Source organism: Epargyreus clarus, unplaced genomic scaffold (assembly GCF_041222505.1).
Source record: "Epargyreus clarus isolate Ecla_fem2 unplaced genomic scaffold, WU_Ecla_fem_2.2 ptg000007l, whole genome shotgun sequence".
NCBI classification, from domain to species: domain Eukaryota; kingdom Metazoa; phylum Arthropoda; class Insecta; order Lepidoptera; family Hesperiidae; genus Epargyreus; species Epargyreus clarus.
The window spans coordinates 14,904,922-14,922,126 of record NW_027332215.1 but is presented as its reverse complement, the minus strand read 5'-3'; the positions used below and the strand labels follow the sequence as shown (position 1 = coordinate 14,922,126).

Genomic DNA, 17,205 nt, shown 5'->3' with positions numbered 1-17,205 from the left:
GAATCATGAAGCCATAAAATCTATATGGAGTTGGTACTATACATCATTTGAGTATGAGTCAAACTGTATCTTTAAGGCTAACGATTATACAAAGCTGATAGACATCTATAACTTATGTTCTGTTGAAATGCAAAATCATAAACAAGTAATGGGTATGAGGACGGATTTTGAAAACTCTTCCTATAATGTTGTTATATGACTTTTATTTCCAAAAAAAAAAGTTTTTTATGCACATAATATATTTTTTTTCTATTTGGAATTGATAGCGATGATGCTGGCAGGTGTCAAAAGCGGTTTGCTTATCAACACTCACCAAAACACATTTCGGACTAAAGAAACAGTTGCATAGGTGAAGCGCTATTGTTCACAGGTTGTAACGAAATCACACAGATAATATTTTGTGCGCTGCGTTGAACTACGTTTCGTTACAAGGTATAGTCCGCGCCAAACTGCTAGTCCGCTGTGAAGTTGTTGCGCGCAACTACAATCATAATATATTCCGTTGCAACGTAAGGGCACACTAAATCAGCTATATACCCGTGGGCGAGAGCGGGCAGCGGACTGGTGCCTGGAGGGCTCCCGCGCTGTTTTCGTCCCGCTAATATCTACAATTTGCTATTTGACGCGACTCGTTTCTATGTTCAGAGCAGACTAACAGTTTGGCGCGGACTATAACAAGTATAAACACAACACTTTATCTACAATAAATTCCAAAAAGGGGCGTACCATGCTAGCGTTCTCTGCGGCGTACATAGAGGTGAAGTCGAAGAGCGCGACATCGGGCTCGCCGTAGTGGTTGAGCGCGAAGTCGCGCAGCGGCAGGCGGCCGTCGGTGGAGAAGCGCGCCGCCTCCTGCGCGTACCGCATCAGCGCCGCGCGGTCCACGTTCTCCACGCTCAGCAGCCGGGACACCTCCGCGTAGTCCTGCCGGAGAACAGAGTGCGAATTGTATAATGGGATAAGAAGCTGGTGCACTCATTGTGCCATAGCTTGATACAAATGGGAACAATATTGATATTGTAGAAAAACATAATTTTGATCTATGTTTCACTTATCTTACATGATGATATAGAGTGGGGTCTACAAACACAAAGAAATGCTGTAGTCCTAGATGCACCGACAGTGGAACACTTTTAGAGAAGAAAAATGTGCAGTAACTATTGTAGTGTACGAAAAAGAAGAGAGGGGTCACAAAATAAGGACTAAAATATCTCATATAATAATGAGTGTATTAATAAAACATGATTTTTAGGCTTTAGACACGTCAATCACAATATAACGTAACAAGAATTGTGATATTTTTATAAAATTTATGTGATCTTATATTAAAGAAAACTAAATCTTTGTTCCGCGATGCAGTTGTATTAATCATATTAGTAGTTCTTATAAATACACAAAGGTAACTTACATTTAACAACACTCCTTTGTCCAAAAGGCTATGTTTTTTCGCTGTCATTACAAAGTAGTGTGTGTCATCTTTGTAATAAACAATATTTTCGAGATCGATTCCAGTTACTTCGTATAGTTCTTTGAAGAACTTTTGATTAAATATAAACGCCACTCCGCTTATCTCTGGTACCTGAAGTACAAAAAGAACTTGCATTATGTACATGTAATAAATGATAAGGCATTAAATATTTGCATATTTTACATATTGACTAATTTAGTTTGTACTTCTATTAAAAGATTGCATGAAGCTAAACATTTTCAATTATTTTCTTTGAATAAACAGAGAATATAATAATAGAAGTATCAATTTTTGTATGTTTTTCTGGATTTCTGCTTAAAACAAAGTGAAACCTACATGCCCCACTTGACAACCCCTGATCAATAAACTGCTATAAAACAAATAAATCGAATGTTCACAAAGATAACGTAGGCGACTGTTTCCGCTGGTAGAGTCCGCGCCAAACTTCTAGTCCGCTCTGAATATAGAAATGAGTCGCGTCGCAACAGCAAATTGTAGGTATGAGCGGGACGAAGACAGCGCGGGACTCCCCCGGCACCCGTCCGCTGCCCGCTCTCGCCCACCCACGGGTTATACATAGCTGCGTTAGTGTGCCCTTACTGTTGCCATGGAGAATATACTTGTAGTTGTGTTACTACACCTGCGTGCAACAACTTCAGAGCGGACAAGAAGTTTGGGGCGGGTTGTACTCACCGACGCCTCCTGTTCGGTGTGTCTGTTGATGAAGTTGGCGGTGATGGCCATGGCGAGCTTCCCGCGGAACTCCTTGCGCTTGAAGCCGTGCAGCGTGTTCCGCTTGCCGTCCGCGCCCACCAGCGCGTCGAACTCGTACTGCGCCACCGGGTGCTCCGGCGGCGTCACGCGCGCGCGCCACCCCAACGCTAAACACACACGTCTCATTACTATTTATGAAGTTATACTTTTTAGGGTTCCATACCGAAAGGATAAAAACGGAATCCTATTACTAAGACTCCGCTATCCGTCCGTCTGTCCATCTTTCACAGGGCCCTATCTCCTGAACCGTAATAAATGGACACTTGAAATTTTTACGGAGACTGTATAAAGGTGGACAATATAACGACAAATACTACACATAAAAAAGTTGAAAATAAATAAGGGTTCGCCATACAAGAAACCACTATTTCTCGACGTTTTTCGCTTTATCTATTGAACCGTATTAGGTAGACAGTTCAAATGTGCACAATGTATTTATTTCAGAAGCTTCTATAATAACAAATACTAAAAATAAAAAAAAATAAAATGTTGGTAGTACGGAACACTCCGTGTGCGAGTTCGACTTGCATGAAGTTGGCATTGTAAATATTGAAAGCTTTGTAGAAAAAATATTTTTCGGTATGCTCATAAAATATTTTGAGATAAAGATGACAGTGATTTTTGCAAACATAAATATTGATAAAGTTGCCAAACTAAATATTAAAAAGATAGATTTTTGGTCTGATATGATTTAAAATTGGTATACGTCGTTTTTTTTAAGATAAATAAAATAAGTATATGTGCATGGAAATGTTTTACTTACTTTCGGAATTTACGGTTACTGTTGGCTCTAACAGCTCCTCGAAACTGACACCTTCGTGAAATTCAACGCCAAGGAGAAGCGCTACCTGTAAAAGCAATAGAAATTACAACATTAAGACTCCACTTCTAAAACCTACTAATATTATAAAGGCGAAAGTTTGTGAGGATGGATGGATGGATGTTTGTGGCTTCTTGGAAAAAAACTGCAAAACGGATTTGAATGAAACTTTCCAATCAATCAATACACTTTGTACATCAGAATAACATATAGACTAAAGTTTGCAAAGATATTGCGTGGTTTGGCTATCGATAAGTATGAAATTAGTCGCAGAAATTCTTCGCCTTCTGAGAGCCGTCTGGGCGCACGCTGCCTACATCGCTAGAGTTACAAAAAAGGATTTGTCTGGTTGTTTGGAGCTCTATCTCTTACGTGGTAGCCATTATAGTTAAAATAGTTAATCATAATTTACTAATAATTTGGATTCCTTTTTACGTTGCTTTTATTTAACACGGGTGAAACCGCGTTCACAGCTAGTACATAATGTATTGAACTTGTCACCGAAAATATAAATACGTACATTGATATAGTCCGCGTAAAACTGCATGTCCGCTCTGAATATAGAAATGAATCTGCTCGTAACAACTTCAGAGCGGACTGGCAGTTTAGAATATACGCAATGTATAGAATATTATTTTGCCTGGTACGGCCCGTGTTTCTGTTCGGTTTCGGCTGTTCGTATCATGCTTTATTTAAATTTTAGTAAACAACATCTATTTTGTATTTACACTATTCATGTAGTACAAGACGTCAGTTATAGCTAAAATCAATACAGTATTTGTCCTAGTTCCTAACATCACTGAATAATTTAACACTTCAACGTAAAACAATGTATACGTGGTAGTTTCGAACAAACGGTCTGTTCCTATGTTATTATTTCCGTCTTGAAATAACTGCGACTTCGTGCACATTAATACTAATAGTTACTATTTATTACACGTAAAACTCAATATCTACAACATAATCTAATTATCCGTAATATAATGATGCTATAAAATATAAAATTAATAGGCATGCATAAGTTATTCAAATGAGGAGAATTACGATTGTTAATTTTTTAACCTCTTGCGTGTTGGGATAACAATGTTTAATGAGCATGTCGGCAAGAAGCATAACACCACGGCTCGTTAATTAATTTACTCATTTTAGGAATTTGGAGTTGAAAGATTTCTTTAAAAAATATTATTATTGACGTCGCTTTCACTTTTTTACTGTTAGCTAAATTTGTCTATTTTACAGAAAAAGTTGGGAAAATTTTTCATTAATTATGCATGGTCTTTGACCACACATAGCTGACCACGCATTTACGCCAATCGCAAAAGCATTCAGTGTACTAAGTGAGTCGTACAAAACCAGACAATTTCGCGAGTGTACTCATTCTATCATTCAAACATTCATAGAACACAATAAAGTATATAATCATAACTATCAAAAGGTGACATCTTTATGGTCCTTGGAGCCGGATATCATTCTTATTAATTTTGACTTAAAAGAAATTTACCTTCAGAAGGATGCACTGCAACTGCCTTATACTGATATGGTCGATGGAGCCGGCACAAAATTTCCCAAAGAACTTCTTTGCACCGAGCGCTCTTAAATCTTGGATGACGAAAGGCCACAGGTGTAGTACATTGTTACGAGACATTCGATCACGTTTCTCGACCACCACCTGTCAGAGAAACATAAAATATGCTTCTAAATGCAATTACCACATATACTGATATACACTTAATACTATTTGAAATATCATACAGCTGATAGGCATGTTAATCATCGGATACATGTTATAAAACATATTAGAGCAATATATTACTGAAACTCTTTTATCTGCGTTTTATGCAGCTACGGGTATTAATTATTATTCTTAGTATTTTAAGAAGGTTATAGAAAAATTCGGAGTTGGACTGCTGCGGATATCGACACCTCCAGCAGAACTGAAACATTACACGGGATTGATTACAGATCCCCATCAACGGTGCATCCCTGCAGGTGGTCCAAATGCTCGTTTGCTATTTCTGTATTTAGAAAGAGGTGGAACTCTTTGTAGGTTGACTTTACAACAAACGCAACATCTTTTCCGTGTAATAACATTAGCTATCGTTAAGCGTTAGTGTGCTTTATTTTAAGAGTGTGGTAACGACGATAATACGAGACGTTCCATCTTAGTTAAGACTAATCTTACGAGTATATGGGGTGGACTACAGATATACAGTAGCAGTAGCAGTTGGATGGCAGTAGATATTTACCTGTAGTGGATGCTCGTTAGCGACTTCTGTATTATAAAAAAGAAGAAAAGAATAAAGTACATTTGCTTACCACTTTAGCACCTAAGAGCTGGCACTCGATGGCAGCGCGCATGCCGCACGGCCCCGCCCCTATGATGAGCACCTTGTTCTGCGCACACGCGCGCCCCTTGCCGTACACCTTGTGGTTCGCTCGCGCGTCGAACTTCTTGAACAGTGCCTGAGCCTTCCATGAGCTCGCCAATTTCGCCTGGAAACAAAAAAAATGTGCGTTTATACGGATATAAATAAAAATGTAGTACATTTTTTGTGTCCAACCAAAGCTCTACTTTAAGCACCTTCAGCCAAAAAAACACCTTCGGCTTTAGTCATAATGGACCGAAATTTTAGCCGAAGCCAAAAGTTTCTTTGCTAGAAATTAAACTGAATTTTATTTACACACGAGAGCTTAGATGAATTTATCGCTTACAGGAACAGTTTGTTTACAATATTTATAACAATTATGTACTTGTAGTTCATATAACAATTTTGACTTCAAATTAGTGCCACACGAATAACATTATTATATTGATGTTTTTATGGCATGTGGATAAAGTTTTGTTTATATTATAGTTTAGTAATTTAATACTTGTTCCTTAATTTTTCGTAACACCTCTTCGGTTATTTCTCTTTTCTTACAACGTATGAATGTGTAGTCGTGTAAACACCTTCAAGTTAACAGTTTTTGAAATCATTACCATACAACTCACTATGTTTTACCTGATAACTAAATCTGGATGAAATCGTCTTAAAATTTAATCAAGATATTTGAGTTTACATTACACTAAAATAATTATGACCCATTATAGTCCATAAAGTGATGAAAATTTCATTTCTAAACTTCGCAATACACATAAAATATTCACACGATAATTGGTAATGTTCAATGAGTCACCAATCGCAAAATAGCATTGCCAAGCACTTTCATCTCATCCCTAAGGCATCGTCCTAGGTGAGCGATAAATCAACGCGATGTATTGCGACATGAAGCGACACAGTGCAAAATAAATACAGTCGCATAAACCAGCCCGCGCAGAAACGCGACACAGGACCATCTCGCCTTCTAAGATTACATTTCCGAAACAATATAATCTAGCATTAATACTTTGTGGTTTGACTCCGGAGGTACTACGGCTACATCTTTGCTAATAAGTGTTCAGTATTGCTGTGTTCCGGTTTGAAGGTTACAGTAAGGGAGATATGCTTGTCCGAGGTATTCCAACTTATTCCTCTAGGGTAGCAACACATCTGTGGCCGACCCCAGGTATGGCTCTAATCTTATCTGGGGTTGATTACAGATATCCATTGGAGGCAGTAGATACCTATCACTGTCAGTTGGATTGCATACTCGTTTTGGTACTCCTGTATTATACGAGTAATAAAAAAAATCAAGGAGTCACATTAATAGGGATACAAGACCGTTGTCTAATATCGGCATATAGCTTTGAAAATAAAATAATATTCCATCTATACAAATGTACATCACTGTATATATTTATTTAGTTCCTTCTCCCTGATTTATAATATTTTTTTTTAGTAATAACTAATGAAAGTTACTTGTACTTTGTTGTATTAGATATGAACTACTGCAGTCGCAAAACAGCACAATTTATAGCATTTAGTTTTAAGTTTTACTTAATAGGTCGCATTGCGTCGCGACATCCACTATTAAATGCATTGATAAATTGACAATTGATAATTGAATTGATATTGTGCAGGTTACGTCAGAATCCTCAAAACAGTATAAATACGGATATACGTAAGTTTTAATTATTTTGCTATACTTCAACGAAAATCTTTTTACATTCGTATAGGCCGCGCCAAACTGCTAGTCCGCTCTGAAGCTGTTGCGAACAGGTGTAGTCATACAATTTGCTATGGCGACGCGATTCATTTCTATATTCAGAGCGGACTAGCAGTTTTACGAACTATACAAAATGTAAAGTTAAAATATTGTTGCATTGTTCATGTCATCTAAGTGTGTGCAAACTTTCGACGAAATAATTACGTAAAAGCACTCATTACAAGCAGTAAAGAGAATCGTATATTGCTGATTATGATAAGCCTGCACCGATTACGATAACATTTCAATTACGTACGAGCACCTACATATAGAGTAATAGTACGAAATACAAGCACGTGATTTCTACGCCCACCTTTTTTCTGAATTTTTTTCACGCGAGATATTTATTAAAATTATCTGTACGAATCTATTTTAATATTATATAATTAATTTCTCATAAATACTGATGAAAGGAACCTACTCTAAACATAGGGGAATCACATAGCCAAAAGCAACACATTATTGTAATTAAAATAGACCTAATGCCAATAGCAGCATCCAGTCTGTAGAGAGCACTTGCAAAATGTTGAAGTATTATTAATAATGAAATATATTTTCTCATTTATTTAAGACTAGCTGACCCGGCAAACTTTGTACCGCCTCAAAATCTATTTATCAAATATATTTCATATCATATAACATATAGCCAATGTTACTCGTGGATAATGTAGCTTTCGAATGGTGAAAAAATTTGTAAAATCTGTCCAGTAGTTTTTGAGCCTATTCATTACAATCAAACAAACAAACAAAGTTTTCCTCTTTGTAATAATATAATATTAGTATATTAGTATAGAAAAGTCTAACGAACATAGTCTAATATCAGTAATATCTCAAATTGACTCAAACAGGAGTGCAGTTTTATGGCCACATAAGCATGGTTATTGACATGTCTAGTGTAAGAGTTACTAACTTACTACATCTTTCAAACCAGAAAACAGAAATAATAATTATTATTCATTTTTAAACGACAATCAATTAATTTTCTTAATTATTTGTACAATACATACTATTTTAATTCAATTAAATTTAGGTGTAGTTAAATAATTCAATAGGCAATAGATCTTTATTTATGCCTACCTGCCTGTTCGGTTTAATTAAACTACGTGCTGATTGTTAAACTCTTCATCTATTCGGACTTTACTAATGAAGATATTATATGAAAGTAAAAATGCATTCTAACGCACAGCCAAAAGTGTACTCATTCAAGATTGCATATAGGTATACAGTTGCAACTATAATAGATGATAGGATAATAATAAGATACGATAGATAATAATAGGAATAAGTGAAGCAATGCGAAAGCACATTACGACGATTACATATGCAGGTATGCGGAGTTAAGAACGGTCAGGTATTAATGGTATCGATACTTGTAATCAATGTATGTATTATTGAAGAGCCATTTAATATTAACTTTCGCTGTCATCTACTAAATGCTTCGTATTTTTAATCACGCACGGCAACAAGTAATTTTGTAACGCTAGCCTATGAAATCAGTCACTGCAAAGCCGGAATTAATATCCAGAGTCATCCCATCTTTCAAGCGCCTAGCGCTAATAGTGCCCATAGCTTGAATTCATGAAATATCCTCCTAGTTCCCAATGGCAATTTGCCAAATGAATGCAAATCAAATAGATTTTTTAAGAAGTTGTTTACGCATAGCCGGACGTGTGTGCAGACCGATCGCTGTATTTTTCACTCACAATGCTGCGAAACTTTCTATTTTAGAACGAGGCATTGATTTAATCAATTCAGATATCTACCGCCTGAATCGGCAATGGACGCAAGATACAAACACATTTAAATAAATAGGATGATTTATTAATCTAAAATTATCATCATCAATCCACACATAGCATGCATTGCAGTCAGACGATGGCTAAGAGTGTACACACATAAAGTAGCTATATATGTATGTGCGACTAATGCATCAGGATCCAAGCGTTCGTTTTCAATTACAAGTTAAAGTATATGTCAAATTCTTACGTTATAATAGTAATACACTTTATTGTACGCAAACAAAGAAAATTATATACAATTATACATGTTACAATAAACGCCCGTTTCTAAGATACACTACTAAGAAACACATAATTTTGTCACATTTAAATAAGTAACTGTTATCTGCATCCGTTTGAAAATTGGTACAATTTTATTTTAGTCGTTCAAAAGTAAAGTAAGGCTAGCATTTTTAAATTATGAGCGTGTTTCTATTGGATTCCGTACGGAAGTGTATTATTTTTTGGCAGTTTCTTTTGATTAACAATATAGTCGAAATGTTTATTAAAATGAAATTTCTTTGCGAGTCATAAATTTCTTAGCGTACCATGGGTGCTTTTTTTCCAAATGACTAAATGGATCGGCTACACGCAGGTGGAAGCTATTTATAAAATTAAATATATTATTAGTGTTATTTGTTATGGCTGCATACCTTTAATTTGGGATAGAAATCGGGCAGTCTATTTGGCCTCAGTGTAAGTGTGTTGCATATCTCACGATGAAGCGCCAGGATCTGTTTCATAGTTCCCGCCGAGCAGAAGTGGTCGAACATTTCGGCAGCGAGCGCGCACTCCGGAGGAGTAGCCTCCACGCGCCCACCTCGATTCATTTTGGAGGCTGAAACAAATATTAAATATAATAAAACACCTCTCTCGCTATACTAACTTAGCCGTTAGTATTCAGAAAGTGTGCGCGAATTAGTATCTTTTACTAATGCGAATTATACGAGCACGCGCTTTATTACTGACCGTGAAACGTTCACTTTCAAACGATCTCCGAAAGAGACCCGGCGGGCAGGTCTAGAAACGTATATAGTCTAATTGGCAAGTGGTACATGAGTATTTTAAGTCTCAAAAGTTAGTAAACTTTGTAGCTCGTAACAAAATGTAATTGAACATAAAAGTATCACGGTACACTGTTTTCAAAACGGTACACCGATAGCTGTAAACGTTGGTAATAGTGAGAATAGCATTATTTGAAGTGACATGCAGCGATGGCGACGACTGTAATGATCTCAGTCATGTCACAAGAGCTCCGGAAGCCTTAATTGAAACAATACGAGTGTTTGCAATGACCGCTGACGCATATACTGGGTGGTACAGTGCGCGTATCGCGGAGTCCAAGCAACTCGCAGCGTGGGAAACGATGAATATACCTTTATTAAAAACTATTACAAAAATTATCGCATGATTCATACACCTGAGGTCAAAATTTTAATTCATTACGAACAGAGAATAATAATATATAATCGCAAAGTATAGCAATCTAAGTAATAACAGTGAGATGGCGTTTTAATTTAAGGACATGAATCATTATTGTGTTCATGCATGCATCTGTTTTTATGGATTATCGTGTATTTCTACACGCGTTAAATGTGGAACTAATGCTTTACCTTAAAATATCGTATCTGTATCAATGCTATAATGTATTTTTATGAAACAAAAAGTGTGCTCTTAAACATCAACACTTATTAAAAAATACAATTTATAATTAACAATCAATTTTGTAACTGCCTTCATATAAGGACTAGGCTTAACTCAATATTCATAAATCAAAGGACCCTATAGGAAAAGGTGTATAATAAAATGCTTGATGTAAATACGAAGCGTGTCTGCCAGTTACTTCGAAACTAGGCCTGGCAGACGTGCCGTGTACCTAGACGTTCCGACAAAACGAATTTAGCCACCATTGTAGTCTAAGCTAATTTAATACAGATAACACATGTTATTCACAAGATTAGGCACTACTTTACGATTTATCAGTAGAGTATTTTAGATTATCTAAAGATAGTAACAGGACAGTAACTCCTTATATACTTTTTTTTGTTACCGAAGGGAGAACATCCAAAGGTACCTGGTGCCGTGGGAGCGACACAAGAGTTATATGGGATTATTATCGCACTAAAACCCCCAGGTGGCCGACCTCGGCGCTGCAAAAAGGACTCCGGGATCTCAAAAGAATCGCAACCGGAGTCCTCTTAGCGCGTTGCCCTGTCGGGCTCCGCCAAGGTGTTTGCCGCTCCCCGCATCATCTGGTATACACAACGGTATGCGACCACACATACCGCATTCATTCCTGGGGTCGCTGGCCGGACGGTTCGAGCTCCCACTCTTGCCGCCCGCAACCCCGGAAGCTCCCTTTCAGTCGCCTCTTACGACAGGCAGGGGATACCGTAGCCCTATTCTGATCCCAGAACTACAGGGACATAACTCCTTATGTACATACCTAGGTCTCATTTCAAATGGATAAAAATTAATACGCGCACTCTACGGATTAAATTCATAATTAAGAGAAAGTTACTAACTAAATTTCTTTACGTTCGAAAAGTGAATTGAAAGTTCTTAATTGTGATAAATAAATAGAGACGTAACATGAACATTAATTGGTTCCAATTATTATAACACATTTAATTGGTCTATTATAAAGTATCTAGTAATCCATATTAGTATTTCTAGGTTTAACGGTACATACCCGAAGAATTAAAACGAAACCCTGTCCGTATATCACAGAACTCTATCTCTTAAGTCGTAATATACTTAGTAGTATGCTTTTAAATGTTTACAGAGCATGTATAGCAGTGGTCGCACGAACAACAAAAACTAAAAATAAATAAAGCTTGAAAATAAATAGGCGTCGCTATTTTTCGCTTTTCCTTTTAGAACCGTAATAGTTTAAATTTTCACAATGCATTTGCTTCTATGGCTGCTAAAGCAACAAGTATTAAAATAAAAAATAAATGAAAATTTGGTGGTACAGAATCCTCAGTGTGCGAGTTTGACTCGCACTTGCCCAATTATTAAAGATCTCAAAAAAAAATGATATAGAGAATGACTAAATTGATCCGATAAGCCAAGTAATTGGCTAAGCTACTGGTTTCGATTTATCATATAAAACAATTTGAAACAAAATCCTCTCTCCTCCTTTTGACCCGCTATTTTCTTACCGTGTATAGGGGCAATTTAATAGGGACCATTTACACTATCATCATTTTGTGGAATTTAAAGCACCGAAGAAAATATTTTAATGAACTTTTCTTTATAGAACTTTGAACATTTCGTACCATACTTCCCGTGCATGGGTGGTACGCCGTCATCTTACAAACTAACTTTTAGTCACGTTTACGGCTAAATTTAGAGCCAAATAAGGTAGTTAAGCGAAATACATTTTGTGTCATAACGAGTATGTTTACCAAACTGAAACGAGATCTCTGTAACATAATATTTCGTTTACCGGTGTTTGTAAGGAGAGGGTTATTACTGGGACGGAAATTGCCCCGGCATTTCGATGCATTCCTTCGAGCGTGATGCGGAACGCCGAGCTTATAGACTGGTAAATTGCGCAACCTGCTAAACACATTCAGTTCTACGCCTAACTATAACTAAATTGAATTCTTCAAATTTCTAGTGTCTTATGCCTATAAAGAGATATGAAATGACAACCTCGCAAAAATAAAATAAACGTCTTCGACAAAAATGTTGACATGTAACACATAAATAAATTATTAAAATGTATCGTTCACAATATGATGATATCGCTATACTGGACATGTTACACATAATGGAACTTCTCGTATCCATCGCAATTATTATACCTTAATCGTATTATGAGCTTGTTCAATAAAAAACAACTTCCATTTGTTTAAATACGGCAATAAATATAACCTATAATAGAAAATCGTTAACAGTAAGGAATTCAATACAAATCGTTGAGCCCTTAAAAGGAGGTCTCTGCGTAACAGACATTCCTGCTAGAAAACCGGTTTGAATAACAAAGATAAGAATGCCTTATACATTATAAGAAAGCCCAAACAACTTAATGAAGTGCAATGCAACTTATACATATTATGATCAGGCCATTTTATATATTTTTTTATAATGTTAAATGAAAAACACTAAGCACGTATAAAAGGTTACAACGGTTTTTAAGTCCATTGCCAAACGTCCTGGCCACGACCAACCTAAATTGTAGCAAAAAGAAGCGACTTTTTCCTACAATTTAGAATGGTCGCCATAACCACCACTCTCCAGTGGAAATTGGTGACGTTATTAATAAGGAAAGGGTTAGCGGCCAATCCTTGCTAGATGATCTTACACTGCCCATATGACCTGGAAACGATGACTGAACAAGCCTTCGAATACACAGAAGCACGCATGAAGTTTAGACAATAGCAGTGACCCATGCTACCGACCGCGTCCGATGCTCCAACGCTACTTAAACTCATTGATCAGTTACGATCTACACCGTATTAAAATCGTCGGTTCCGTGGGCCTGATACGACTGTCGTTGGCTTAAAATCTGTCCCGCGGCACATGTTAGTGGGCGGCAAAACTTCTTATTTGGAAGACCTTTTCTTTTTCTGTCGTCCACCTATTTTCTGGGCGACAAATTTGTAGACACGCCAATGCCGGCAGATTATAAACGGCGGGGAAACACATTTAGGACTTGAAGTACTAGAAATAAAATTATAATTAATATTACGATATTTATAAAAAGACGAACATCACTCTTTGTCATAAGCTAGCTGAAATCGAATATATCAAAACCAACTAGAGAATTAGTATAAAAATAAAAACCCGACTGCTTAATAATAAAGCCTAGGTACGTTTCTCCCACAATTTAGACGAATCCAACGATACCTCATAAATTTAAATCTGTCATGCCATTTCGTCTACAGGGCGTGCCAAAGAATGAGACATACGTGCGCACATACATACGCTCGGAAAACATTACCCTCCGCTGTCGTGAAAAAGATAAATTTCTATTGAGTTTGTAGAATATTAATATTGGAGTTTATAAAAGTATTTGAATAAGTCCACTAATAACATTGATATTTCACTATTAAAAAGGAGCTAAGATATAGACAGACTAGAAACCAATCTGGCTAGCTGATATTCAAAATTGCTTGACACACACACACATGGAAAGATTCAACCATGTTATTAATGTAGTAATCACTAAGATCAATTATTTATCTTTCAATCTTCCACTACATATCATCCAACAAAAATGACCCTCTAATACAGCATAACTTTGCAAAATATTTACAATATATAATACATGAAACCAGCTATATAGAGATACATAAGATCAACCAAAAAGTATTTAAAAGTTCGGTAGCTGTGGTCACAAGTTTTTACTTTTGGTGTAAAAAGACCTTTGAACTATAAACTTTGATCGAAAGAAAACACATTGAATCTGACCGAAATAACTGAAAAACAGTTGCATGTTACGAGTATTCTACTAACCTAATAATGATTGTAGAATGACCTACTGGGAGCAATAAAACAAACAATCTCGCAAGGGTTACACCTGTAAAAGAATACCTAAACAATATTCTTTGTACTAAATTACGAACTTTATCTACTAACTAAAATGTATTATTAGGAGACAATTAAGATATTTTACAAGAAATATATGCATAGCATATGTGAAGAAGTGAAATAAACAAACATATATAAATAGAAAAATTGTAATGACAGTGCAAATCAACTTCAGTAACAGTAAAAAAGAAAGTTTTAAATTAAAGTAAGGAATTTGGAAAATCCTATCACAAATGGAATATCAAAATGTTATAAAAACATTCTGTGAATGGGCATGATTAACTTAGGGGGAAAGGTGCCACAGAAACCACTTCTGGCTCTTTTTTATGTTTTTAGATTTTAATCACCAATTTCCAAAGTACAAAAAACAATGAATGATTTAAAAAAAACAATCACATTTCACATTTCAAAATTTATGCATTATTGAAATACTTTTTTAAATATACTTGTATGTATATTTGAATTAAATGTTTAATGTAATGTTGTTCATCTTTAGAGTAAAAACATTAAGCAGGGTCCTGCTTGGTCTTTTATAGACCCTATAGTAGTATTGTGTTGAGGTTTTAAACTACATACCTGTAAACTCTAACACTTAGTTTACCAATACATACAAGTAAAATACAAATAACTAAAACTTTAACTATGAGGATATGCAATTAAAAATATTCATTGAAACTAGAACTGGGGCAAGATAAGTGAGTAAAATAAATTAAGGGCATTTGGATAATTATGTTGGTTTTATTTGTGTTGATGCACTACTGGCCTACATGGATTTCAAGGTTGTAGGGACAAAGTGGAAACCATTTTAAAAAACTGTTTTTACTTTTACATTACAATCATCCACCTTAGAAGATAATACACTTAATAAGTATATGATAAGGATAGAAATTCCTTTCTTTATCTACTTCAATGTAAAATATCAAGTTCCAATGTAAATATTGGTTGTCCTTATATTAATATGAAATGTGACTTTTTCAATAAAAAGCTAGAGTGGCACTGTTATTGCAGTGGGCTATAATTTGTGCACAAAATAATTTTATTCCACTCCTCCCAATTCACACCGTTGAGTAATGAGTTCTAGTGAACAGATACCTACAGCCCACAAACAATTTTGGCTGACTGCCAACTGGACTTCACCTGCATGTGTGTTATATTTATATACAAAACATTGTATACACACTCCTGTAGCACAGTTGTTGCTTTATATTAAAAAACTGCAAATTCTGTGATTGGTTACAACTTTGTCAAATTTGTAACCACTAAAGTTAAATATTAAAATATTTTTTTATACTAATTTAGATACTGTACTTATTATTATTAACATGTAAAACGATTTGGTTAATGTAAAAACGATCTGTTAGATAAAAACGGAAGCATCACAGTTTGACGTTATTTACCTTTAAAAAAACATTACCTGATATTACAGTCTAACACATATAATTATACAGCAACTTTAAAAATCACCCATATTTCGTTCAGCACGTAATAAATAGAACACTCACTTTTGATTTAGCCCGTATTCAGCCCGCTCATAATATAAGTGTTACACACAAATAGGTGAACGTACTGGATATATATTTAGAAAATTTTCTAACGATACAATTATAACAAAGAAGTCACGTACCTCCCACCGAGCTTTTCAAATGTTCTTTCAGGGATTATAGCACTTTATTACAGTGAGGATTTCCTCTATTTAAGTTTTATTCTCTTTTCATTGGTATTGTTGTACAAAACGCAATTGTGATTTCACTATACGTAGATACGTGTCAGCTTAGTTTAACTTGGTTTGAAAAAATCGCCTCTTTTATAAAAAAAAATATGAAAACAAATTAATTTTCGAAATAATATAAACACTTATTAAATACTGACCTGAAAACTCAAAGGAAATTCTATATCAACACTCCCCTTCCTTTATTAACCATTGCCATTTGCTTACCAATGATCGGTTGTCTTGTCGGTTGCTATTTGACATCACAGATAATTAAAGATTGTCAGAAATCGAAAATGTCAACCTAATCTTGGTACAGATTATAGAACATACTTTAAATAACAAAATCGTTATAATTTTAATTACTCCTTTAAACGCTTCTGAGTACACAAAACAAGCTTAAAATTTCCAATATAACAAGTTTTATTTCGAAAAGATAAAATTGGCAATAATTTTATAGAATATATGGCGTTGTAATTTTAACAACAAATTGGTATACAACATACTTTTAATGTTGCCAATTAATCCAATTTGCACATTATCCGGAATATATTTTAAAACCAGTCATTTAGTTGCTAGTGCATTTTTTGCAGGATATCAATACAAGTTCCAGGATACTGTGGTGACACTTAGGTACCATTTAATATTTTGTGAAATGAAGTAATTTGACATTAAGTGGTCCTTATCCAATAAAAATAAAATTACTGTCAAAGGAAAAATAAAATTTAGTAAATGGGAGATGATTTAGTATCCTTGAGAACTAAGGAGTCCATAACGTTGTAGTTCATGAACATAATATTCATGAAGTTTGATATAAATGCAAATCATTTAAAATTCTTTCATACTCCTACATGTGTCCTTAATTACTCTGAGAGTATGTGTATGAAACAATAATATTTCGCAGGTGAATTGCAAAAGAAATTCATTGCATGGCAATAATACTACGCTAATGTGTCAGTATACAACCTGATCGCAGACGTTCACACTTTCA

At 35.4% G+C, this 17,205-nt stretch overlaps 1 protein-coding gene across 5 annotated transcripts in view; it reads right to left on the bottom strand.

Annotated features, from left to right (window-relative positions):
- Positions 1 to 16,477, bottom strand: part of Mical (Molecule interacting with CasL) — a 44,766-nt gene extending 28,289 nt beyond the window's left edge. For 4 of the 5 annotated variants that reach the window (XM_073074819.1, XM_073074821.1, XM_073074822.1 and 1 more), the window contains exons 1-8: positions 16,376 to 16,477; positions 9,619 to 9,803; positions 5,379 to 5,555; positions 4,564 to 4,731; positions 3,006 to 3,090; positions 2,162 to 2,349; positions 1,409 to 1,579; positions 727 to 924 (exon numbers count right to left, since the gene is read on the bottom strand). In XM_073074819.1, coding sequence (XP_072930920.1) covers positions 727 to 924; positions 1,409 to 1,579; positions 2,162 to 2,349; positions 3,006 to 3,090; positions 4,564 to 4,731; positions 5,379 to 5,555; positions 9,619 to 9,795 — 1,164 coding nt within the window. In that variant the 5' untranslated portion in view covers positions 9,796 to 9,803; positions 16,376 to 16,477. Of the gene's footprint in view, positions 1 to 726; positions 925 to 1,408; positions 1,580 to 2,161; positions 2,350 to 3,005; positions 3,091 to 4,563; positions 4,732 to 5,378; positions 5,556 to 9,618; positions 9,804 to 16,130; positions 16,355 to 16,375 lie in introns of those variants that run through there. The other variant, XM_073074820.1, reaches the window with a different exon arrangement.
- Between the last annotated feature and the right edge of the window lie 728 nt (positions 16,478 to 17,205).